General features: G+C 41.3%; 1 protein-coding gene across 11 annotated transcripts in view; it reads left to right on the plus strand.

The window, feature by feature from the left end:
* Positions 1-26,190, plus strand: part of LOC132885089 (R3H domain-containing protein 2) — a 236,185-nt gene that overhangs the window by 148,079 nt on the left and 61,916 nt on the right. For 6 of the 11 annotated variants that reach the window (XM_060919392.1, XM_060919395.1, XM_060919396.1 and 3 more), the window contains exons 4-13: positions 170-211; positions 1,798-1,887; positions 2,003-2,126; positions 3,877-3,955; positions 10,017-10,076; positions 17,437-17,577; positions 17,876-17,984; positions 21,031-21,126; positions 22,798-22,829; positions 23,537-23,590. In XM_060919392.1, the coding sequence (XP_060775375.1) occupies positions 170-211; positions 1,798-1,887; positions 2,003-2,126; positions 3,877-3,955; positions 10,017-10,076; positions 17,437-17,577; positions 17,876-17,984; positions 21,031-21,126; positions 22,798-22,829; positions 23,537-23,590 (827 nt within the window). The remainder of the gene's footprint in view (positions 1-169; positions 212-1,797; positions 1,888-2,002; positions 2,127-3,876; positions 3,956-10,016; positions 10,077-17,436; positions 17,578-17,875; positions 17,985-21,030; positions 21,127-22,797; positions 22,830-23,536; positions 23,591-26,190) is intronic. The other 5 variants (XM_060919398.1, XM_060919402.1, XM_060919400.1 and 2 more) reach the window with 3 other exon arrangements.

Here is a 26,190-nt window from a genome sequence, read left to right on the forward strand (position 1 = left end):
GCCTGTTCAGTTTCATTTGCCTAGACTATGTAGTTTCTGGGATGTTTACATCTCAGTTTTTGAAACACCCTGTATATTTCAAACAATGTATGTTTGTGTTATGAGAAGTGATCTAAAAGAGGGTTTTTTTTTTTCCTCTTCTTCTTTCCCCCCTCCCCATGTAACACAGAAACGCTGTCAAAATCATGGCCATAGCAGGAAAAGAGCCAAGGTAAACACTGCTGCATGATGCACCATAGCACCATGTTGCCATTAGTGGTGTTTGCTAATCCTCCTGGCAAAATTCCAACTGTGGCAGAGGAAAGGCAACATGCACAGAAACACATAACACAAATATTTCAGGTAGATACACTACCGTTCAAAAGTTTGGGGTCACCCAGACAATTTAGTGTTTTCCATGAAAAGTCACACTTTTATTTACCACCATAAGTTGTAAAATGAATAGAAAATATAGTCGAGACATTTTTCTGGCCATTTTGAGCATTTAATCGACCCCACAAATGTGATGCTCCAGAAACTCAATCTGCTCAAAGGAAGGTCAGTTTTATAGCTTCTCTAAAGAGCTCAACTGTTTTCAGCTGTGCTAACATGATTGTACAAGGGTTTTCTAATCATCCATTAGCCTTCTGAGGCAATGAGCAAACACATTGTACCATTAGAACACTGAAGTGAGAGTTGCTGGAAATGGGCCTCTATACACCTATGGAGATATTGCACCAAAAACCAGACATTTGCAGCTAGAATAGTCATTTACCACATTAGCAATGTACAGAGTGGATTTCTGATTAGTTTAAAGTGATCTTCGTTGAAAAGAACAGTGCTTTTCTTTCAAAAATAAGGACATTTCAAAGTGACCCCAAACTTTGGAACGGTAGTGTATGACTCACAGGCTTTAGATGCAAGTGTGCATTAAGTTCACTTTAACCCACATCATTCCCTCAGTACTTTTGAGTTAAATAAAAAAAAAAAAAAATTATTCATAGAAAATCTTCTAAGGCCCACTTTACACGGGGACGGTCTGAAACAAAAACGCAAAAGTCCGTTTTTGTTCTCACTTTTTTCCGCGTCTACACGACCGTTTTCAAGGAGGAAATCTGCGTCTATACGGTGACGCATAAATGTGTGGAATTCAACTGGATGTGCATACCAGGCGGCTAGGTGGTGCTGTGAAAGACCTCCGCTATGTCTGCACGCATGTGCAACGTCTTCTGTCTTGTCTGATCTGCACATCTGCGCCGCGAAAACTTTGACTACTCTGGCTATGGTAAGTAAGAAAGTAAGTAAAAAAGTAAGAGCATACTATACCCGCCTCTGTTCATTAACGGTATATGTGCAGATTCGGTATAGATGTTCGAAGGACTCCTGGACGTTTATTAAAGCTGCCAGAGCAGCTTGAAGGTCCGTTGGATCGATGTAATCAGACATGCTCTTACTTTTTTACTTACTTTCTTACTTCCCGAGCTGGCATGTACAGTATATGACGTGTATGACGTAAACGCGTACCCGACGTGAGCAGATCCGAGCAGAGTTTCGCGTATTGGGTAGTTTAGATGGATATGCAACGGGGGCTGTTTTTAACTTATCCACTCTGGAAGGCGTTTTCAATTTTTTTCCGTTTTTCAACCTCGGAAACGCCGTCCCCGTGTAGACGAAAGGCACCTCCGATAAAATATTTAGTCGTTTTTACCCGACAGCGTCCTCGTGTAAACGGGCCCTAAGTGTCTTCGGAAACCTATTCTAAGTATCGAATAGAGCTGAGGTTTAATTACATATTTGGTGATGTGCTCATTGTCTTAGTCCAATGCCAAGCTAAAGCTGGTGAGGAGTCTCGCGGTGTGTGAGGAGTCATCAGGCATGTTTTCTACTGATGGACCTGTCGAGAGTCAGGTACTGCACCGTCCCTCACCAGTTCTTACAGAAGAGTTGAACTGTGTCCTGTATAATTGTGTACTGATGTATTTATATATTTTTTTCCCCTCCCTGCCGTTCCTGAACTCTCTAGGATATTATTCAGCTCCACATCAGCTGTCCGTCAGACAAAGAGGAAGAGAAGTCTTCGAAAGATGAGTATGAGAGCGAGGAGAGGGAGAAGAAGGACAAGACTCCACACAAGATGCTCTCGCGTGGTGAGTTCTCCTCTGTGTGTGTGCACGTACATGTCTTTTCAAATTCACTAAGGAACATCGACTGTTACCTCATCTCCTACAGTTGAGGTCATCTGCCATCTCTCAAAAACTACATCTGTGTACTCTGTGCTCACTTGTGACAAGAGTCCAGTTGCAGACACTTGAATCTTCATCGGTGACGAGGTCTGATCTGATGTGTTTCTGCTCATTTTGAAGAGAAAGACTTAAAGCCTCGGTCACAACCGGCCGTGCGTGCTCCTACGGCCGGTCTACGTGCAAAAAACGCAAGAAACGCGTGCGTGTGACGTGCTGACCGAGCCGTAGACCGGCCGCAGAGGTTTTTTGTCATGTCAAACAAACTCTACGGGTGCTTACGTTTTTTTCAGGTTGCAAGACAAACTTGCGGCCAACGTGCATCTTTCTCCACGAACAAAAAAAACGCAGCGATTTGGGAAACGCCAAAAAATCGCACGGCCAAAAAATCGTACGTCCGGTTGTGACCTATGCTTATAGTGCATATCACGGGTAAATTCAGGAGCGAGATCAATGTAATTCTATTTTATATTACACTTCAGTCAAATATCTGTAACATTCTGCATTCTGTGCAATTTTTTTTTTTACCTTGCGCAATACCAGAAAAATTCAGTTGAAATCAAGCCATTTGAGGCGAATTGGTCCGCCTCTGAAAAAACTTGGCATTTGAATTTCCCGGGAAACACTGATTTTCATGACGTCGCGTGCGGGACGCCTCCCTCTGAATCCTACGCCAGCGCTGGTTTGTTTATGAGAAAACGACCTGGTGGTTTTCTGCAAATTTCTTCAACGTTCTCGCGTAATTATTAAAATGGTTAACAGATGTATCATAGGAGGGTGTAGCAACACCAATCTTGATGGGATTAGTACTCATCGTTTCCCAAAAGACCGGACAATGAGAGAGAAATGGGAGCGCTTGGTCTACACAGGCTGTGCACTGAAACCGTGCAAAGCTCTCTCAGCCTGCTGGCGCTTCCGCAGGTGACGTCACGAATCTGGCTCCAGACTCCCTTGGGATTTTTCCAGACGCGTTTTATTTTATTTTTTTTTCTGCTGTAGACAGATGGCCTTGCGCAAAATTACCCTTCTGGATGAGTGTGTAAAGGGACATACATGAGTGTGTAAAGGGACATACATATTTAAAAAAAAAAAATGAAATTGGTCCAGGATATGCACTTTAACGTGTTAGTGTGTGTTCCTAATAACAGAATACCAGGGAGCCAGTAGATACAGCTCACTGGTTGTTGTATTTGTAGTTGACTGCATTTAAGCGTCATGGTAAGACACTTGAGATGACTGCAACAGACCAGATTCAGTCTTGAGGAAAAACAACAAATCACAATAGGAACGTTTGAACAGATCATTTGAGCTACTGAGTTCTAATGTCCCCTAATGAGTGCCTGGAAAGCACTCAGGATTTCCTAATGACCGGATTGGTTCATGCTTCAGGCACTTCGAACGCAACAATGAGTTGTTTAGCCTGAGGAGGACCCATTTCTACAGGCCTTGAAATTCCTTATTTATTTCAGTCGGATTGCTTGCAAATTGCATGCTGCTCCAATGAAATCGGCTCTCCCGTTTTGGGAGTGGAAGGGTGAGCGCAGAGATGTGAGAAGTCAACTTTTACTGCTGTTTTTCTTTCCATTTGGTACAAAACTGTACTGAATCCACTGGCTGAATGGCTATAGGTTTTACCATCCTGTTTTTCTTCCTGCAGACTCCAGCCAGGAGTACACAGACTCCACAGGCATCGATGTGCACGAGTTCTTGGTGAACACACTGAAAAACAACCCCAGGTACAAACGACACAACATCGGATGCAAGCCGATGCCTTCGAATGCGTGACTGCATCTTTTCACCATATACTCTTGAGTGTCGGAATCAATTAGTTCTTAGTATTAATATAAGCCCAGGGTTCTCCAGAAAATCTCAAGTAGCCGGCTAAAAAAAAAAAAAAAAGTAACAAAGCCATCACGGCACCCTAAAGGTGTGAGAAAATTTTGAAACTTGCAGTACATGCCTTCTGATGCCTTCTGGTGCAGTCTCAGCGAATAAATTACTAACCATTTCCCTATAAAATACTTGCAAAATATGTATGAAACTTCCCTCCAGATGTGTGTGTGCCAGGCCCGGCGCCATGGGGGGGCGAAAGGGGGCGTCGCCCCCTCGTGGCTACAGCCCCGCCCCCTCAACGGAGACTCAGGTCACTTAATTGTTTTCTTATGAAAATATAATGTATTATAGACGTATTAATAATTTGCATTTTCAAATACGAAATATTAAGTGGTTGCGCATTGCACAAAAATACATTTCACATAAATCACTACTAAAACTGGCACGGTAGAACAAATCTGATTTGTTATGATTCTTACGTTGCAATCGTAGAATTCAACTGTATTAAGGTAGGATTATTTCAGAAAGCCTGAATTTAATATTAACCCTGTTTTAGACATATGTATCAATCCTAACTACTGGGGACTAGTTATTGTGGGTGTGTGTGTGAAATGCTGACACAGCCGCGCACACACAGACCTGTGATAAGGACAAGGGGAGGGGTCGCGCGGGCGGGCGGGGGTTTTACATGTAGTCTACACTTACAAGTGCACTGTCTCTGCAATATCCTGTAATATGCAGTCAGTTTACGGGAGTAGTCTTTCCTCCTCCGAATTAAACGAATTCAATCACAATATTGTGAATCCATTTTCTTTCTATAGGCTAAGTTTATCTCCGTTTATGTTGGTGTATGTGTTCATATATGGTCCGCTTTGTGCGCAAATAGCGTAAGAATATGTGTCGTTGACGTCACCCCCCATGCAGCGGGGGTGAAAATTCATCACTTCAGAGTGTTTAGTCCCCTACACGCCTAAACTGGGATCGCGGATTAAGTGGTTAGCATTACTTGCATTGACGTTTTGTTTTCATGCCGCGGAGCTATTTGTATGTATTTTAAATGTAAAGGACTTGCCTGTAGGTTTGTGTGTGTTGTTTTATGTTTGGCATCTTTCCGGTTGTACCGCGTGTCTGTGAGAAAATCGGAGGGGAGGGTTAACAGGTGGGCACGGGGGTTGATAAAGCGCAACTGCCCTGGTAATATGTCACATGATTTTCCCGGACTAAAGCAACCTTCGGGGCCGTGGTGGTTTTGTGGTTGGCGCAGTTAATTGTTTGAAACACGTTGTCAGACCGCCATCACTACTACACACTATATGAAAAATATTTGCCCCCTTGCGATTTCTAATTGCCCCCTTAGTAAACTGTTCCTGGCGCCGGGCCTGGTGTGTGCTTGGCTTTCTCAGTTACCCTCTGTAATGCGCTGCCTGGCTCTGTAACACAACTACATAGTGTAACATAACTACAGTGCTGAGCGTAAATGAGTGCACCCCCTTTGAGAAGTAACATTTTAAACAATCTCTCAATGAACACAAACAATTTCCAAAATGTTGACAAGACAAAGTTTAATATAACATCTGTTTAACTTATAACAGGAAAGTAAGGTTAATAATATAACTTAGATTACTCATTTTTCAGTTTTACTCAAATTAGGGTGGTGCAAAAATGAGTACACCCCACAACAAAAACTACTACATCTAGTACTTTTTATGGCCTCCATGATTTTTAATGACAGCACCAAGTCTTCTAGGCATGGAATGAACAAGTTGGTGACGTTTTGCAACATCAATCTGTTTCCATTCTTCAACAATGACCTCTTTTAGTGACTGGATGATGGATGGAGAGTGATGCTCAACTTGTCTCTTCAGAATTCCCCATACGTGTTCGATTGGGTTCAGATCAGGAGACATACTTGGCCACTGAATCACTTTCACCCTGTTCTTCTTCAGAAATCCAACAGTGGCCTTAGATGTGTGTTTAGTCATGTTGGAAAAGTACACGACGACCAAGGGCACGGAGTGATGGTAGCATCTTCTCTTTCAGTATAGAGCAATACATCTGTGAATTCATGATGCCATCAATGAAATGCAGCTCCCCGACACCAGTAGCACTCATGCAGCCCCACATAAGGACGCTGCCACCACCATGTTTCACTGTAGGCACCATGCATTTTTCTTTGTATTCCTCACCTTGCGACACCATACAGTTTTGAAGCCATCAGTTCCAAAAACATTTATCTTGGTCTCATCACTCCAGAGTGTGGAGTCCCAGTAGTCTTCATCTTTGTCAGCATGGGCCCTGGCAAACTCTAGGCGGGCTTTTTTGTGCCTGGGCTTTAGGAGAGGCTTCTTTCCATGCATGCCATTCCTCTGCAGTGTACGCCGTATTGTGTCACGGGAAATAGTCACCCCAGTTTGGCTTTCTACTTCTTGAGATAACTGCAGTGAACTTGCATGCCGATTTTCTTCAACCCTTCTCATCAGAAGACGCTCCTGTCGAGGTGTTAACTTCCGTGGACGACCTGGACGTCTCTGTGAGATGGTTGCAGTTTCATCTTTCTTAAATTTTTGTACCACTTTTGCTACAGTATTCTGACTGATAAGTAAAGCTTTGCTGATCTTCTTGTAGCCTTCACCGTTGTGGTGTAAAGAAATTATTTTCTTTGGGGAATTCTGAAGAGACAAGTTGAGCATCACTCTCCATCCAGCATCCAGTCACTAAAAGAGGTCGTTGTTGAAGAATGGAAAAAAGATTGATGTTGCAAAACGTCGCCAACTTGTTCATTCCATGCCTAGAAGACTTGGTGCTGTCATTAAAAATCATGGAGGCCATACAAAGTACTAGATGTAGTAGTTTTTGTTGTGGGGTGTACTCATTTTTGCACCACCCTAATTTGAGTAAAACTGAAAAATGTGTAATCTAAGTTATATTATTAACCTTACTTTCCTGTTATAAGTTAAACAGATGTTATATTAAACTTTGTCTTGTCAACATTTTGGAAATTTTGTGTTCATTGAGATATTGTTTAAAATGTTACTTTTCAAAGGGGGTGGACTCATTTATGCTGAGTGCTGCACGTACACTACAGTGTGGACCGACTTAGCCAATCAGAGCGCAAGAATCGATCAACAAATATGGCGTCACTTCTGGTCCTGCTAAACTCGAATCGAAGACAGTTTCGTGGTGGAATAATTGGATTTGCAGTAAATTATGGGCAACGGGGACAATATAAATTGCTCGAACATTGAAAGGCAAGGTTTTTTTTTTTTCCTTTTCTGGGATCGAGTAGCCAGTGCAGACCATCTGTGTAGGTGGAGAAAACCGCCAGTCGCTGGCGCTTGTGGACATCTCTGTAAGCTTAATTAATTTGGAATTAATTCATCTTGTATGCAGTGTATATAAGGACTGAAACACTTTGGGTTGATGGGTGGTGTGTTGTGCCCTGCCAAGAATGCTAATTATATAAGAGATGATGTGCAGCGAGTTGGTCATTATTGTGAAATAAATCCAACCGGGTGATGCGGTATACAAAGCAGAGGGGTCTTGAATCACCCTGAAGAGTTTTATTTTGAGATAATGACTGGCTTTATGTACATTATCTCATTCATTATGTGGCTATTTACTTAAATCAATAATTCGACACATTGATTTTCAATATTTTGTTGCTTCTGCTAATGGAAATAACAGATGCCGCAATTGACCAGTCAGAATCGAGTATTCAAATGGACTGTGTAATAAATTCCAATAACAGTCTTATGACACAGAAATTTGCTCAGAGTCATAATCTTTTATATTTATGAAAGAATACATCACACTTTTTATCTGTTTGTTGCTGGGTTTCACGTGACGTCACATCCGCCTCATTAGTTATTCAAACCTTTAGCTGGTGCTCTACCAAAGCTCAGTTGACAAAGCGTTTGTACGGAGAAGGTGCATTGCTCGCATGAAAAATGCCTGACGCTTGCGTTGTTTTACGTTGTTTGACTTGATCAAACCGTGAATCTGATAAAAGTTTCTTCAGGGTTCCCTGTGAACTAATAAAAAAGGGTGAACGAACACAGGATTTCACAAAAAGACGTCGAGAAAGGTGGCTTTTGAACCTCACTGAAATCGAAGGGAGCTGAGTCGAAGCATGCTCAAGTTTTCAGTGATCACTTGGTGAAAGGTTTGCATCTCCCTCTCAGCTATGGCGTTAGTGTTTTCCAAGTATTTTTCTTGCTGTCTCGTTATTTTATGGCACTTTTTCTAGTCACGAAGCGCTAAAGTCCCCAGCTGTTTCTTTGTTTCCTCCTCACAAAGTCCATATGCATGAAGGTCGCAACAAAATTCTTACCCAGCCATACGGTTACAATGTGCCGTGATCACTTCTCCGTCTCGTTTAACTAAGATCCAGGTCTTTAAAGGGGTTTCTGATGATCTTTGTGAATGATTTACCTGAGAGATAAGAGCCAACACAAGTGAGAATCAAGCGAACTGTTGTTTGTTTACACTTCAACTTGCAGCGCTTTGTTGTAAAGACGTGAACGAAAAGCTTTAAAAAAAAAAAAAAAAGTACTTGCACGGGCAAAACCAATACAGGATTCATTCGGCAGCGACTTGATACCGAGGTCCTTTACCCAGCCACATACAAAAAAGTTTGTAAGCCTCCATACTCTTCCACGCTTTCATCTGTTTTGCGGTGTAGAAGGACGTCTGCAACACCAGATAGTTCGAGATGTCGGGGAACTCGACTGAAGGGTAGTTTTCGAGATCGTATGACAAATCCTTCTTTCCCAGACTGTAGGGGTCGATTCCATTGCACACAGCAATCTTCTGAATATATCTAAAGCGAGCAGTGGCTTCTAGATTACGAGCATACTCTGATAACTTAGCGCTAGTTGTTTGCACTACGGCAGCCTTTGGACCACCAGCTATTTCACTTCTGGTAAAACCGCTAAGAAAAGTCACATGACTGAAACCCAGCAATAGTTATGTTTATAGTTAGTTCCTGTTATCACTTGCATTATCAGAGTCCCTCCCGTGCCAGGATCTGGTCTTCCCAGGCAGTCTCCTGTACCAGTACTAACCATCTCTTAATGCGCATTAGGTGGCGCCAATCTCCATTTCTATAGCCCTCGGCCTCTCGCCTATTATATAACTAGGGTTACAGTGGGGGGTAGTCCTCTAGTAACTGGGAGTGTTTGACTCCCTACTTGTGTTTGTATTGCAGCGTGCCTTGCCAGATGGCAGTAGGTACCACTTTTATGATGGTCTTTGGTATGACCTGACTGCATGTAGAACTCGCCATCTCCTGATCGAGAGGTGGACATGCTAACCACTCAGCCAGCTCGTGGTAGACTCGCTTACATTATAGCAGCTATGAACAGTTGTTGTCTCCACCGATGCTTCCTTCGAGACACCGTGGCCTTGCTGGGATCTCCAGATTATAAGCCAAACGGTTTCTGGAAATCTTACAGCTTTACCTCTGGCTGTAATATTGGAGACGACTTCTTCCCACAATGTTAAATAAATATCTCCTCATGCAAAGCCTCACCATATAAATGACTAAACACATTTTAAATCCGATCATATGGAGTAGTCTCTGTGTAAGCTGTTACTATAGACACGGTAACGTATTAGAATGAGTGCATTAATATAAACCTGGTAGGCCATGCTCCTGTCATAACTGTACTGTATAGAGAAAATTAATCAACTTTCTGACCAGTTAGATTCAACCATTCAGCAGAGATATGATTTTTTTTTTAAATAATTATTGTTATCAGGTTGTGGTTTAACACACATTTATGTATGTAGATATTCCTAGGCTTGTATTCATAAAGATTTCATTATACATGACGGAGGGTTTTCTTGGTCTCTTGTGTGTATAACATTTATTTGGAAGCTCTTGAAACACCATCTGTTTTGTCCTTTATTTCTGCTTTATTGACCCGCCTCTTCCTTTACTTCATCCTTTACTCACTGTGGCAGGGACAGAATGATGCTGCTGAAGTTGGAACAAGATATACTGGAGTTTATTAATGATGATAAGTAAGTGTGTGTGTGCTTATGTTGTTCATGTGGGTTACGGGGCATTTAGAAATGTGTGGTACTTTATGGCTCAGCAAGTAAATAAGGTCGTTATTAAAACTGGAAAAATAATTATAGTTGATGTACAGATGTGTTAAAAAAACAACAACCCAGAAAACAGGACCATATACTGTTTTTTGCATAGGGCCACACCAGTTCGATTAGTTGGTTCTCGGAATTGCCGCTTGAAGAAAATGCAAAATGAAAAGAAAAAAAAATCGAACTCAAACTCCCACCAACAGAAAAACATCGTCGTGGCTGATGGTTCAAAATACTGAAGACTGCAGGTTGAAGTCACGTGACGTCGAAAACCAATCAAATCGCCCCTTTCACTTTAGATAAAGAGTTGTGGAAGAAACATGCCTGTGGAGGGGAGTCCTGCAGAGCCTGTGTTTGTGATTGTTAGGATATTCAGCGAACAGAAGCGTAAAATCTTTGACAGGTGTGTCGAAATTCAAGAGGGGGAAAACTTTGCACAGTTGTACTCAAGATGCCGTGAGCTTGTTACCCTGCGATGTGCCAACTTGGACTACAGCTCTGTGGAGGTGGGTTTGATTTATATATTTCACTGATTGATGTGAGGGGCAAACAAAAAATCAGTCGAAGTATTTAGCCATCAGAAGTAGCCTACTCCTGGTCAAGTCTTTTTTTTTTTTTTTCCTGTGCACTGTAGATGTTCAATTGACTGTAATTCAATCGTTTATTTAGCCCATCTGTTTACTGGTTTGCCTGATAAAAGACGTGCAGAGAGATGGCATTCTGACTCGTCAGGCACAGTTGTTTGAGTTCCCCTTGGGGGCTTGTTTACACAAATAAAAGGAAAAAATGAAGACTGTTGTTTCAGACTTTTATTTTAAACTTTGCAATAAAATCAGACAAAAACTCAGAGAACTCTTGAATAAAGTCCATTTTAAACCATTTGTACAAAATCTTGGGGTAACGTTTGACAGTGGGCTTAAATTTGATAAACAGATTCGTTCTGTTGTTAGAACGAGCTTTTTTCAACTTCGTCTCTTGGCCAAAGCGAAGCCGTTTCTCAGTCGGCAGGATCTCGAGAAGGCAATTCATGCATTTATCAGTTCGAGACTGGACTATTGTAATGCCCTGTATGTTGGCCTCAGCCAGTCTTCAATTTTACGTCTTCAACTTGTACAGAACGCTGTGGCCCTAGTCTGGCTAACGCAACTTCAAAGCTCTGCGAGCATTGGTCTGGCATAGATATTAAGCCCAACCGTTTCCCAAAGCACGTGGTTGACCCGCCTCCCTGAAATGCCTCAGTTTGCTACTGGTCGAAGCCAGAAAAGGCTGTGACGAAGCTTAAACCAATCACATCACTCTTTCCTCTGACGTATGTGACGCGACGGAAACTGCTTGAGTAACAGGAAGAAGATAAATACCTCCAGGGCTGCTCTTTGCTCCGTTTTCAATGAGAACTTCCCGTTGAATGCTTTCAATACAGCATCTACCGCTGTGTCAAAGGCTTGCCGCTGCTCCATGTTCGTAATGTTTCTAGTGAATGAAGCGCTTCCGGCATAGATTCTGTAAACAATCTATGGCTTCCGGTCGCAGTTCTACTACGTCAGTGCCTTGAACACGCCTCTACCCAGGGCCGTTGGAGATGCTCAAAGTTGATTGGCTCCCGATTTTTTGGGAGCTTGGAAAAGCTGGAGATAGCTTGCCTTGCCAGACTAAGTTCGCAACAGCCCCCCGTGTTGCGTCACGCTTAGGATGGGCGGGCCCAGGCTACTGCGGCCCGATTTTTAACAAGCACGTCTAGACGTGAACACATTACTCCTGTGTTGTCGTCACTCCATTGGCTTCCAGTTCGTTTTAGAATTGATTTTAAACTTCTGTTGTTTGTTTTTAATGCCATCAATGGCCTGGCTCCCTCTTACTTGTCTGAGATTTTAACTATTCGTGATCATGTTAGGGCCCTGCGTTCTTCGGGTCAGCTTCTGTTAGAAGTTCCAAGGTCGAGATATAAACAGTGGGGTGATCGTTCTTTTGCTGCCGCTGCTCCCAGACTGTGGAACAATCTGCCCCCCGACATTTGCACCACTATTGATCCCGGCCTTTTTAAATCAAAGTTGAAGACCTACTTTTTTAGATTGGCATACAATCCTGACTAGGGGAGTCTTGTTTTTGAGGGATGCTTCGTTTCGTCTGTTTTATTTCATGTACTTCTGAAAGGCTTTTGGTAATCTGCAGCACGGTGGCACCTTCCGCAGTCAAAACCTGTGTTTTTATGTGTTTTGGTGTTCTGTTTTATGGCTTTGATGTAAAGCACTTTGGGTACCTTTTGGTTATTGTAAAGGGCTATATAAATAAAATTTGATTGATTTGATTGATTTTATTTTCAATTATCCTTAATGCATATGGGTGGAAATAAGATAAGCTATTAAAAGAGCCATATGAAATGTGTAACAATAATGTATTGTCTTTGTTTTGTTTCTCTATTATGAAAGCCCTCTATTTCCACCGCTAATTTTACCATCAGAGCATTTTTTTTTTAATTTTATTTTTATTTTGCTCGCTCGCTTCATATTTTTCCTGAAAAAATTCGAGAACCAACTAATTAAATTGGTGTGGCCTAAGTATACATCCCCCTTGAATTTTTCCATATTTTATAGTGTTTTAGACGGGAACCGAAAAGGCGCTAATTAACGTTATATGCCATGAATCTGCAAAAAAAAACCCAAACCCATAATATTGAAGTGGGGAGAAAAATATATACAGGTGCTGGTCATATAATTAGAATATCATGAAAAAGTTGATTTATTTCAATAATTCCATTCAAAAAGTGAAACTTGTATATTATATTCATTCATTACACACAGACTTATATATTTCAGGTGTTTATTTCTTTTAATTTTGATGATTATAACTGACAACTAATGAAAATCCCAAATTCAGTATCTCAGAAAATTAGAATGTTACTTAAGACCAATACAAAAAAAGGATTTTTAGAAATGTTGGCCAACTGAAAAGTATGAACATGAAAAGTATGAGCATGTACACCACTCAGTACTTAGGTAGGGTTTACATTAGACCGGATCAGCGGATCATCAGATTAACGTTTTTAAAACGATTAGTGTGCACACAGCAATGCCAATACACGATTCGCGTGCACACAGCAACGCCAATACACGGATACGCTCGGCTCCGCAGGCATCCTGCGCTCCAAATCACTCCGCCCTGAACAGCGAGTGCCCTCTGGAGGGTGCGCACTCCGGCCCTGCACAGCTCACAGAGCGCGCGAGTGAAGTGCACAAGCTGTGATTCGGGACTGAGCTGCTGTGTGTGTGATCCCAGCGCACATCACTTACCACTTGCAAGTGGAAGGATGGCAAGCCTAAAGACAATCATAACTACACAATGGGCAGTATTTGCATCAGTATTTGCAGTATTTTCATACTTTTATACTCTTTAATGAAAGGTGATACAAGGCGGAAGTCCGCGCCGTTTTTCAGCAGTCGCGTCACATAACCAACGCCAGCGAATCAGGAAGGTGGATGTCACAGTGACGTTGTCCAATGATGACGCCAGCTAGAGCTCAGCACAGCGTATCCGCGTATTCTCAATGTTTACACAGCACTGGACCAGACACGATCTGGATTGAATACGTGGCCCCTGGCGGATTCCCGTTTCCCGGCGTTTCCAGGCGGTTTAATGTAAACGGACAGTGCATCCGCGAAGAAAACGAGACAGATATGGTCTAATGTAAACTTGGCCTTAGTTGGGGCTCCTTTTGCCTGAATTACTGCAGCAATGCGGCGTGGCATGGAGTCGATCAGTCTGTGGCACTGCTCAGGTGTTATGAGAGCCCAGGTTGCTTTGATAGTGGCCTTCAGCTCTTCTGCATTGTTGGGTCTGGCGTATCACATCTTCCTCTTCACAATACCCCATAGATTTTCTATGGGGTTAAGGTCAGGCGAGTTTGCTGGCCAATTAAGAACAGGGATACCATGGTCCTTAAACCAGGTACTGGTAGCTTTGGCACTGTGTGCAGGTGCCAAGTCCTGTTGGAAAATGAAATCTGCATCTCCATAAAGTTGGTCAGCAGCAGGAAGCATGAAGTGCTCTAAAACTTCCTGGTAGACGGCTGTGTTGACCTTGGACCTCAGAAAACACAGTGGACCAACACCAGCAGATGACTTGGCACCCCAAACCATCACTGACTGTGGAAACTTTACACTGGACCTCAAGCAACATGGATTCTGTGCCTCTCCTATCTTCTTGCAGACTCTGGGACCTTGATTTCCAAAGGAAATACAAAATTTACTTTCATCAGAGAACATAACTTTGGACCACTCAGCAGCAGTCCAGTCCTTTTTGTCTTTAGCCCAGGCGAGACACTTCTGACGCTGTCTCTTGTTCAAGAGTGGCTTGACACAAGGAATGCGACAGCTGAAACCCATGTCTTGCATACGTCTGTGCGTGGTGGTTCTTGAAGCACTGACTCCAGCTGCAGTCCACTCTTTGTGAATGGGTTTTGTTTCACAATCCTCTCCAGGGTGCGGTTATCCCTATTGCTTGTACACTTTTTTCTACCACGTCTTTTCCTTCCCTTCGCCTCTCTATAGATAGTTTTTACTGACGTCACGGCATTCCGGGGAACTCTCTCCAGCCGCCATCTTGTGGGGCAAACAAAACGGACCATCGCCATTACCGGCTACGTTATCTCGGACGAATTTATGAAGTTATATAGTCAGTTTTCTAAAATAAAGATCAATGTCGGCAAAATTAAGCAAACAGAAGTATATAGATACATTAGACGACATCTCACGACAACGGTATGCAGCCAAACTGGCCTTGATTGGGGGAATTGACCCCTACGAAGTGGACAAAGATGCATTTTCAAGTGACTATGCAGGGCTGCCAAAGCCTGAAACTGCCAAAGCCTGCTCCAAAGCCTGAAACTGACTTCATCAAACTTTAAAGGCTGTCTGATATATACAACTTTATATATTCACAGCGCGCCTTTTGGCGGATGCCGCCTTTTTCACGGCTGAATCGCGCAGATCCGATTTTTTTTTTGGGGGGGGGGCGTTGGAGTGTCTGATTATAATTTCAAAGTAAATTCTGTATTAAAATTACTAAATAAGCAAATCTGTTACAGTCCATGAAACAGGAAGTATAAGGATGAGAAAACAGTTTAAATCGCAAAGCTGCGCACATTTGCGCAGTCCTGCACACCGCTCGGGCTGCGCAAATGTGCGCAGCTTCCTGATTTAAACAGGCAGCATCCGCCAAAAGGCGTGCTGTTTGCATCCCAAACACAAGTCAAATCATACAGAATAGACCTAAAATGTTTTTCAAAAATGACCCTTGCGTGAGTGAAGTGACAAGTTTCAAATAGAAACGTGACAAACGAGCGATATTAAATGTACATTACAATGTAAACGTACACTCAGCGGTTCCAGTTAGGCATTCTCCAGAGATTGTTTACACGATGTTTTGGTTTCCAAAAACCAAAACACTTACCACTTATAAAATGATCGGAGCAGACTTTGCTGTGTTTGGAAGGCTGATAATCCTTGCGGTTGATTCTCGCAAGCCATAGATTTCTCCTTTGTATGCTGAGTTTCTTTGTTTGCTCACCTTCGTGCTCCCGTACAGTGGGAATTCCATAAAAGCTAGGCTTGACGTCATCGTCTGACCTATTACGACAGCCGTGAATACAACAGGTGTGCACCATTGCTAGCTTTAAATAGCCTGCTTGGGTTCTTTTGAAGACTTTGTACTCGCGTGTTACAATGTGTGCTCAGTGACCCGTACGGTAAGCTTGGCCCGCAAGATGGCCGCCACTAGGGAATCCCTGACACTGTTACGTCATGTGAAAACTATCTATTAATGTGCTTGGACACAGAGCTCTGTGAACAGCCAGCCTCTTTAGCAATGACCTTTTGTGTCTTGCCCTCCTTGTGCAAGGTGTCAGTGGTCATCTTTTGGACAACTGTCAAGTCCGCAGTCTTCCCCATGATTGTGTTGCCTACAGAACGAGACGGAGAGACCATTTAAAGGCCTTTGCAGGTGTTTTGAGTTAATTAGCTGATTAGCGTGTGGCACCAGGTGTCTTCAATATTGAACCTTTTCACAATATTCTAATTTTCTGAGGGTGTTTTCACACCTGGTCCCCTTTAAAGGAACCAGACTCAGTCCTCTTTAAGTGGACCAAAAAGTGGACCAACAGAAAAAGAACTCGGTTCTTTTTGTGTTCACACTGTGAATTTATTACAAAGAGGACTGGGTTCTCTTTCTGGTCCAGTTAAGCTTTGATGGGGCCTCAGTCCTCTTTCTGTTCACACCAGGTCCTCTAGAGCCCTCAGACCCCCAGTGCATGGAATTCTGGGTAATTTTCTCTTGAATCAAAATGTCTGCTGCCATGCTTGCCCTGCTGTATTCTTTGATCAAAATGGTGCGGATTAAGGAAAATAAATTTATTATATTTTTATATATATATATATATATATATATATATATATATATATATATATATATATTTTATTGTGGCCGACTCATCAGTCAGTAAGTTCAGAGAACTAAAGCGGCTGTGGTAAGTTCCAAAAGGAAGTTGAGTTTCCCTGCTACAGTCACGTGACCAACTACGGCAAACGAAGAAGGTTAAACTACAGTGAAAAAGGCGAAGTGAACCCGGTGCGCTTTTTGTTCACAATGCGCAGATTAGGCGAATCGTACTGAGACCACCTCCTGAGGTGGTCTCAGTTCGGTTTGCTTTAAAGGGGTCTGGGTACGGTTGGAGTGTTCACATATGCGCAAAAAATGCTGAGTCATCGATCTGAGTTCGGTTAGATGGCTGAAAGGGACCAAGTGTGAAAACACCCTGAGATACTGAATTTGGGGTTTTCATTCGTTGTCAGTTATAATCATCAAAATTAAAAGAAATAAACACTTGAAATATATCAGTCTGTGTGGAATGAATGTATACATTATACAAGTTTCACTTTTTGAATGGAATTACTGAAATCAACTTTTTCATGATATTCTAATTACATGACCAGCACCTGTACAGCTGTGCAAGCAAAGTGTTAATTTTAACCATTGAGCTGTTGGTGTAAGCCAATGGATTTGGCAAGAATAAAAAATTTGTGTGGTGTTGAGTTTGTCCCTGTTGTGCCTCTGTCACTTCAATATGTCACTTATGGCCCCCTGTTGGTATGTCAAAGCCTTGCTTTTTGATTAGTTTTGTGAAGTTTTAAGACGATTTAAAATGTATTTAAATGTTTTAGGCGTTGACATTTTGTAAAGGAAACTGGTACTCAGTTGTACGTAATTTTTGTTTGTTTTCATGTATTTTTAGCAATCAGTATAAGAAGTTCCCCCAGATGACCTCATACCATCGCATGCTGCTACATCGAGTCGCAGCTTACTTTGGCATGGACCACAATGTGGACCAAACCGGCAAAGCAGTCATCATCAATAAGACGTGCAACACCCGCATGTAAGACGTTTTCATCCAAATTAAAAAAAAAAAAAAAATCTTTTTTTTTTTCTTCAAACAGCAAATTATCAGCCTGCTGTAGCTGCCTCTGGTTTTAAAATATGTGAAATAAATGATGTTAAGTGCAAATAATTTTAAAGGTATGGTGCATTAGCTTGATGTAAAAACAGCACCCATTATTAATGCTATTATTAATTATTAGTAGACCTAATTAAGGTATGAGGTCTTGCGGGCATTAATTAATAATGTTAAAAATCACACCAGCTGACTGAACAGATTGAGTGTGTCTCGTTCGCAGCCCTGAGCAAAGGTTTTCCGAGCACATTAAAGATGACCGAACCATGGATTTCCAGAAGAAGTTCATCTTGAAGAGGGATGATGCAAGCATGGACAAAGATGACAACCAGGTAAGCCTTCAGCCCTCCAAATCACAATGAACATTTTATTTATTTATACACACACACAGTGCTGAGCGTAAATGAGTGCACCCCTTTTGAAAAGTAACATTTTTTTTTTACAATATCTCAATGAACACACACAATTTCCAAAATGTTGACAAGACAAAGTTTAATATAACATCTGTTTAACTTATAACGGGAAAGTAAGGTTAATAATATAAACTGAGATTACACATTTTTCAGTTTTACTCAAATTAGGGTGGTGCAAAAATGAGTACACCCCAGAACAAAAACTACGATATCTAGTACTTTGTATGGCCTCCATGATTTTTAATGGCAGCACCAAGTCTTCTAGGCATGGAATGAACAAGTTGGCGACATTTTGCAACATCAATCTTTTTCCATTCTTCAACAATGACCTCTTTTAGTGACTGGATGCTGGATGGAGAGTGATGCTCAACTTGTCTCTTCAGAATTCCCCATAGGTGTTTGATTGGGTTCAGATCAGGAGACATACTTGGCCACTGAATCACTTTCATCCTGTTCTTCTTCAGAAATCCAACAGAGTCCCAGTAATCTTCATCTTTGTCAGCATGGGCCCTGGCAAACTCTAGGCGGGCTTTTTTGTGCCTGGGCTTTAGGAGAGGCTTCTTTCCATGCATGCCATTCCTCTGCAGTGTACGCCGTATTGTGTCACGGGAAATAGTCACCCCAGTTTGGCTTTCTACTTCTTGAGATAACTGCAGTGAACTTGCATGCCGATTTTCTTCAACCCTTCTCATCAGAAGACGCTCCTGTCGAGGTGTTAACTTCCGTGGACGACCTGGACGTCTCTGTGAGATGGTTGCAGTTCCATCTTTCTTAAATTTTTGTACTACTTTTGCTACAGTATTCTGACTGATAAGTAAAGCTTTGCTGATCTTCTTGTAGCCTTCACCTTTGTGGTGTAAAGAAATTATTTTCTTTGGGGAATTCTGAAGAGACAAGTTGAGCATCACTCTCCATCCAGCATCCAGTCACTAAAAGAGGTCATTGTTGAAGAATGGAAAAAGATTGATGATGCAAAATGTCGCCAACTTGTTCATTCCATGCCTAGAAGACTTGGTGCTGCCATTAAAAATCATGGAGGCCATACAAAGTACTAGATGTAGTAGTTTTCGTTGTGGGGTGTACTCATTTTTGCACCACCCTAATTTGAGTAAAACTGAAAAATGTGTAATCTAAGTTATATTATTCATCTTACTTTCACGTTATACAATGGGGCAAAAAAGTATTTAATCAGCCACCAATTGTGCAAGTTCTCACATTTAAAAAGATGAGAGAAGCCTGTAATTTTCATCATAGGTATACCTCAGCTATGAGAGACAGAATGGGGGGAAAGAATCCAGGAAATCACATTGTAGGATTTTTAATGAATTAATTGGTAAATTCCTCGGTAAAATAAGTATTTGGTCACCTACAAACAAGCAAGATTTCTGGCTCTCACAGACCTGTAACTACTTCTTTAAGAGGCTCCTCTGTCCTCCACTCGTTACCTGTATTAATGGCACCTGTTTGAACTCGTTATCAGTATAAAAGACACCTGTCCACAACCTCAAACAGTCACACTCCAAACTCCACTATGGCCAAGACCAAAGAGTTGTCAAAGGACACCAGAAACAAAATTGTAGACCTGCACCAGGCTGGGAAGACTGAATCTGCAATAGGTAAGCAGCTTGGTGTGAAGAAATCAACTGTGGGAGCAATTATTAGAAAATGGAAGACATACAAAACCACTGATGATCTCCCTCGATCTGGGGCTCCATGCAAGATCTCACCCCGTGGGGTCAAAATGATCACAAGAACGGTGAGCAAAAATCCCAGAACCACACAGGGGGATCTAGTGAATGACCTGCAGAGAGCTGGGACCAAAGTAACAAAGGCTACCATCAGTAACACACTACGCCGCCAGGGACTCAAATCCTGCAGTGCCAGACGTGTCCCCCTGCTTAAGCCAGTACACGTCCAGGCCCGTCTGAAGTTTGCTAGAGAGCATTTGGATGATCCAGAAGAGGGTTGGGAGAATGTCATATGGTCAGATGAAACCAAAATAGAACTTTTTGGTAAAAACTCAACTTGTCATATTTGGAGGAGAAAGAATGCTGAGTTGCATCCAAAGAACACCATACCTACTGTGAAGCATGGGGGTGGAAACATCATGCTTTGGGGCTGTTTTTCTGCAAAGGGACCAGGACGACTGATCCGTGTAAAGGAAAGAACGAATGGGGCCATGTATCGTGAGATTTTGAGTGAAAACCTCCTTCCATCAACAAAGGCATTGAAGATGAAACGTGGCTGGGTCTTTCAGCATGACAATGATCCCAAACATACCACCCGGGCAACGAAGGAGTGGCTTCGTAAGAAGCATTTCAAGGTCCTGGAGTGGCCTAGCCAGTCTCCAGATCTCAACCCCATAGAAAATCTTTGGAGGGAGTTGAAAGTCCGTGTTGCCCAGCGACAGCCCCAAAACATCACTGCTCTAGAGGAGATCTGCATGGAGGAATGGGCCAAAATACCAGCAACAGTGTGTGAAAACCTTGTGAAGACTTACAGAAAACATTTGACCTCTGTCATTGCCAACAAAGGGTTTATAACAAAGTATTGAGATGAACTTTTGTTATTGACCAAATACTTATTTTCCACCATAATTAGCAAATAAATTCTTTAAAGATCAGACAATGTAATTTTCTGGATTTTTTTTCTCATTTTGGCTCTCATAGTTGAAGTGTACCTATGATGAAAATTACAGGCCTCTCTCATCTTTTTAAGTGGGAGAACTTGCACAATTGGTGACTGACTAAATACTTTTTTGCCCCACTGTAAGTTACAGATGTTATATTAGACTTGTCAACATTTTGGAAATTGTTTGTGTTCATTGAGAGATTGTTTAAAATGTTACTTTTCAAAGGGGGTGCACTCGTTTACGCTGAGCACTGTACATACGTACGTACGTACGTACATGCATACATATATCCATACATGCTGTACCTAACAGGTTTTGTATGGTTCTTTTCAGATTCGGGTTCCTCTGCAGGACGGCCGTCGTAGTAAGTCCATCGAGGAGAGAGAGGAGGAGTATCAGCGTGTCAGAGATCGAATCTTTGCTCGGGAAGTAAGTGCACAGGAAATGCAGGAGTCCAGTAAAAAGAGATCTGTATTGCTGATGGGGCTCAAATGTAAAGAGTAATAATAATAGAAATAAAAAGACTCAATATTTTAACTTTTCCCTTTTTGCATTCCAACTCCATCATACTGTTCTTAAACTAGTTAAAACATTTAAATCTCAGTTAATATTGTTCCTTTTACATAGGCAGTATGAATCTAATCAGATCCTCGGTTTGGAAAACTCTGAGACTCAGCAGTTGTGTCCGTGTTGAGGACATGTCCATGCATACACAGGCTATGGAATTTTATTCTTTGTGCATGAATATACAGTGAATAAATATCTTTATGATTTAATAAGAGGTTCTTCTTCCTAAAAGAAGTCCGATGTATTCGTAGTCTGGGTTAGCTTATGCGTACAGCGCTACAGTAAACTGGCCTGAGTATCTGTCTCATGCAACATTTATACTAATAAGGCATCACGCCTCTCAAATTTTATTAACCGGGAACAAAACTTTTTCATTTTAACATTTGCGTTCCAGAACAGTTAGAGATGATTTTTTTTTTGTTCTTGTCGAAAATAAAAAGCCCTTATTGCCAGTGCATTTCCCTCGGACCATATTATTTTCACTGTACGATGCAAGTTCTTTGAAGGACCAAAGAAACCACCTGCTACCAAATTCCTCTTCTGATGCATCAGGTCTTCTTCAAGCTGCTTAAGATCCGATAAAGAGGGAACTCGGACTCCGTCGCAAATGTGCTTTAGTTGATGTTCACAGAGTTTTGCTCTGATTAAAGTTTTTCAAGTAGTTAATTTCAGCAGGGCCGTGCAAAGACCTTTTGGAGGGGCAGGGGCTCAACATTCAAAAAAGGGCACTTGGAACAAATTTTTCACACAAGTTAACTTTATTCAAAACTAAATTTCAATTGCAGCTGAACATTCTGTGCGTCTTGATAGAATATGTTGTGGACGTCGTCATTCAGCCTTAAGTTTTCGAAGCTGCTAGAATATGTTATTAACGCCGTCGTTCAAACTAAAGTTTCCGAATCTGCCACGTTAATGAAATGGATGGAGCAAACGGTTTAAATACAGCCTAGGCGGCTTCATTAAATGATAAACAACCCTACGCATTTACTGTTGTGTTCTAAGCTGCACAATATTGCATGTTCAGATAAGAAATGAAAGGAGACTTTCAGTGTGACCTTTCCATGCCATTCCTCGCACTGTCTCCCACTGTCAACCGCCTGCATGCGCTTTCTGCACGGAGGCTCACTGACGTCACGGATTGATGCCCGCATTTACATAGAAAAACGTTATTTTATAAATCTATAATTTCATATATTATTGTCAAATTGTAGAGAATATTGATGTTGGAGCTAACTTATCTTTTACAAATATTTAAAAAAAAAACCCAAAACAACAAAACAGTCGCTATGAAAAGGGCACTTTGGACAGCAAACAGAAAAGGGGCAGGGGCTAGAGCACCTGTAGCACCGGTTCATTGCACGTGGGTGAATTTCAGTACGACCTGAATAAACGCTACTATTTTATAAATTCATTAATATTTAGCTAATTAGCAAAAAGAAATTCCTGTTTAAATTTGCATTTGTAAGCAAGTGTTTGGGGATTCAGCTTAGCTGTAGAGCTATTCGTAATGTGCAGGTGTTTTTTTCTTCACAGTCTTCTCAAAACGGATACCTCAACGAGAACAGGTAAGACACACTTACACCGGTGAGCAACGCAGGTTTGAGTCAGTGGGGATTTTTTTTTTTAAAGGCACAAATAAATTGCTGGTGTGATCTTGTGTGCGTGTAAAAGATGTGTGGGTGAATTTATCAACTACTTATTTATTTGGCATCCTTACTGCTTCATTGAACTGGTTTTTACTGATTTCCTGTTTGGTATACAGCTTTAGAGCGAAACAAATTACCAGGATGGGTTTATACAAGATGATTTCTGATCATTTTTTTTTTTTTTAAATTGAACCTTTTTTGATGTAATGATGAACATTTTCTAAACCAATACCTTATACTGAATGGGTGTCTACGTAAGAGTTACACCTTCCGCATAAGATGATGGTTCAGTTTTAAAAGCACCCCAGAGCACAATTTTTCAAAGTTAAGCACTTTTTGCTGAAAGGAGGATGAGGTGGAGGAGTGCTGAGACAAACACTGGGGGCTCGTGAGGAGAAATTGCCCTGTTTGCATTTCTCCTCTACGCAGTCGGCGGTCTGTGATCAGATCAAACAAATTCACTTAAAATCTTGTTTTAATTAAGTTTTTCTCAGCCTGGTTTTGGTCTGTTCCAGATGCACGCGCGCACACGTGTACAAACTGCCGAACGTACAAGTTGAGTCACTTCCTTCACCTCACACAATACAGTAACTTGCAGCCTTTCTCTTCCCAATGTGACCCCACAGACTTTCCACTGAAGGCTACTCCTCTTCCTCCCAAAGGAGGAGGCAAATCTTTAGGTACTTAGTGTTTGCTGTGTGTTCCCATACGCGTTTCCGTGACAAGTGTGTGTGTGTGTGCTTAGCGTCAGCTCGGTGCATGGCTGCTCTGTGGATTTGAAACACGGCTCTTTTAAAGGGGAGGGACTTGTGAAGTCACGACCATTCTTGCACTTTTCTCTGATTGTGCACTTGCACTTTAGTGGGTGGGTGGGAGTGTGTGTGTGTGTTGATGTGGGTCCAGGCTAAGCTTGGTTGCTATGGTTGCTGTGGGGAATGTTCTGGAATTGTCATTTGCTAACTAGCGCATGCTATGGAGTTATTTGTCAGGTGTCTTGCTATTTTCATAGCAGTATGCTAGTGGTGTTAGACTTGTGCTTTTGTTTTTATAAAATGTTAAACCACTTATATTTGATTGCTTTAGTTTTGTGCCATGAAAGGGAGGAATGGTGGAGAAAAGAGAATGGAGGAAAAAATGTCCCCCACCCCCACCCCCCTCTTTCTCGCTGTCTGTCTCTGCAGTAAGTCTGTGTCAGTAATGGGCTGTGTAGGCAGCAGCTCATTCATTAATTGCATACACAAATGTTCGCTACCTTACTGCACCTTTTAAAAGCACACCCTCTTAGACATATAATTCAAGAGGTTTTTTTGTGTTCATTTGTGTGTGAAAGAGTCTAGTCTTCATGAATTCTGCTACGACATCTGAATTGTGTACGACTTCTAAATATAGTGAATATAATTGGTGGTATCCTCCCCGTATTACACTGGGTTAATTTGCTTCACGGGACAAAAATGAGTCAGGGTGTTGTCAGTGTACCCCCCCCCCCCTTTTTGTGTTAATAGGAAATTTTACTTCAAACTAAATTTCTGTGTTTCTTCGAACAGTGATTTAGAGTGGGCTGTTTTGGGTCAGCAATTATTTAAGTCTTTTTAAGTAGGTTTTTACTTCTCTTGTGTAATGATTAATAAAGTAATGGCAGGGTAGCACTGTAATTAACACACACGGACCTTAAAGTGACATTCCACCATTGGATGTATTCTTTGGCATAAAATACAATATATTTTGACAACATATATAAATGGTATCACTAGACAGAGAAATCTTTTAGCTTCAAAATGATATATCAAACATAATTTTTTGACAACGACAAGTATATTAATTTTGCGACCAAAGTCACCTACCCTTTTAATTTCCGCGCGTGATGTCATCGGCAGGTTCCCCTTCTTGTGTACCGTGTGACGTGGCGCACATATCAGCAATGGCGGATAGAACGCGATAAAAATAATACCAATAAATCTAGCTAATACCAATAAATCTAGCTAACTGAAAGATTAACTCAAAATTTTTCGCAATTTTTTTGGCCCCATATACGAGGAGAAATGACTCTCTCACTTTGGGGGTTTCCTGGTCTAAAAATAGACCGACACGTGGTACACAAGAAGGGGAACCTGCCGATGACATCACGTTTCACTACCGCGCGGAAATTGAAAGGGTAGGTGACTTTGGTCGCAAAATTAATATACTTGTCGTTGTCAAAAAATTATGTTTGATATATCATTTTGAAGCTAAAAGATTTCTCTGTCTAGTCATGTTGTCATAAAATATATTGTATTTTATGCCAAAGAATACATCCAATGGTGGAATGGCACTTTAACACGTCTTCTCCCCTCTGGACTATCAAAAGCATATAAAAAAATACATTTTATGTAAACAGTCAGAATGCAACAATATAAGTTGATTTTGTACGTAAATGCACTTTATCACAAAGTACGCCAACCAGCTACTCGCTACATCACTCGCTCGTGGTACGTCACTTCCTGATTTCTCAAACGACAGGGAAGGGGGCACAGAACATGCATGTGTTAATCATGCGTCAAAAAAAAATTCTTTAAAAGGAATTTGCATTAATGCATTCTTGCGCTAATTTCAACAGCCCTTTATTTATATATATATATATATATATATATATATATATATATATATATATATATATATATGTGTGTGTGTGTGTGTGTGTGTGTGTATGTAAGTTATCCCACTATGTGCTGAGTTGGCTATAAGCCATGTATAACGAGCTTAAATGGAATAACTGTTTTTTTTATTTTGTCCACATTCACTGGATTTTGAGAAACGAAGCATTTTCAATTTTTGCACATTCGATAAAAAAAACTTTGTACCAAATGTCCGACAAAATCATTTGCGCTTAGAATGTAAACAAACCAGTGAAATGACCAGAGCAATTTGTGAAAAATGCTGTAATAATAATTCTTGAAAAATAAAAACATACATTCTTGCCATCAAATACTTTCATTCCATATTTTTTGGGGGGGGGGGGGGGGGCTTTGTTTTCGAGTAGAGATTTTATTTCATCCTTGGTTGGTTCAGCAACATGCTCCGCCATTTTGTTTTTCTCTACTCATGGTATATGAGCTGATAGCCTAGTAGTAGAGTAGCCAATTAGAGCATGCAATTGCTCATATCCAGTGAATAGAAATATATATATATATTATAGAAATACACTACTGGTCAAAAGTTTTAGAACACCCCAAATTTTCCAGTTTTTTATTGGAAACTATTCAGTTTAATGTCTCATTGCACTCTGAAATGAAAGCATAATACA

This window comes from Neoarius graeffei, chromosome 4, assembly GCF_027579695.1.
Source record: "Neoarius graeffei isolate fNeoGra1 chromosome 4, fNeoGra1.pri, whole genome shotgun sequence".
Classification (NCBI taxonomy): Eukaryota; Metazoa; Chordata; class Actinopteri; order Siluriformes; family Ariidae; genus Neoarius; species Neoarius graeffei.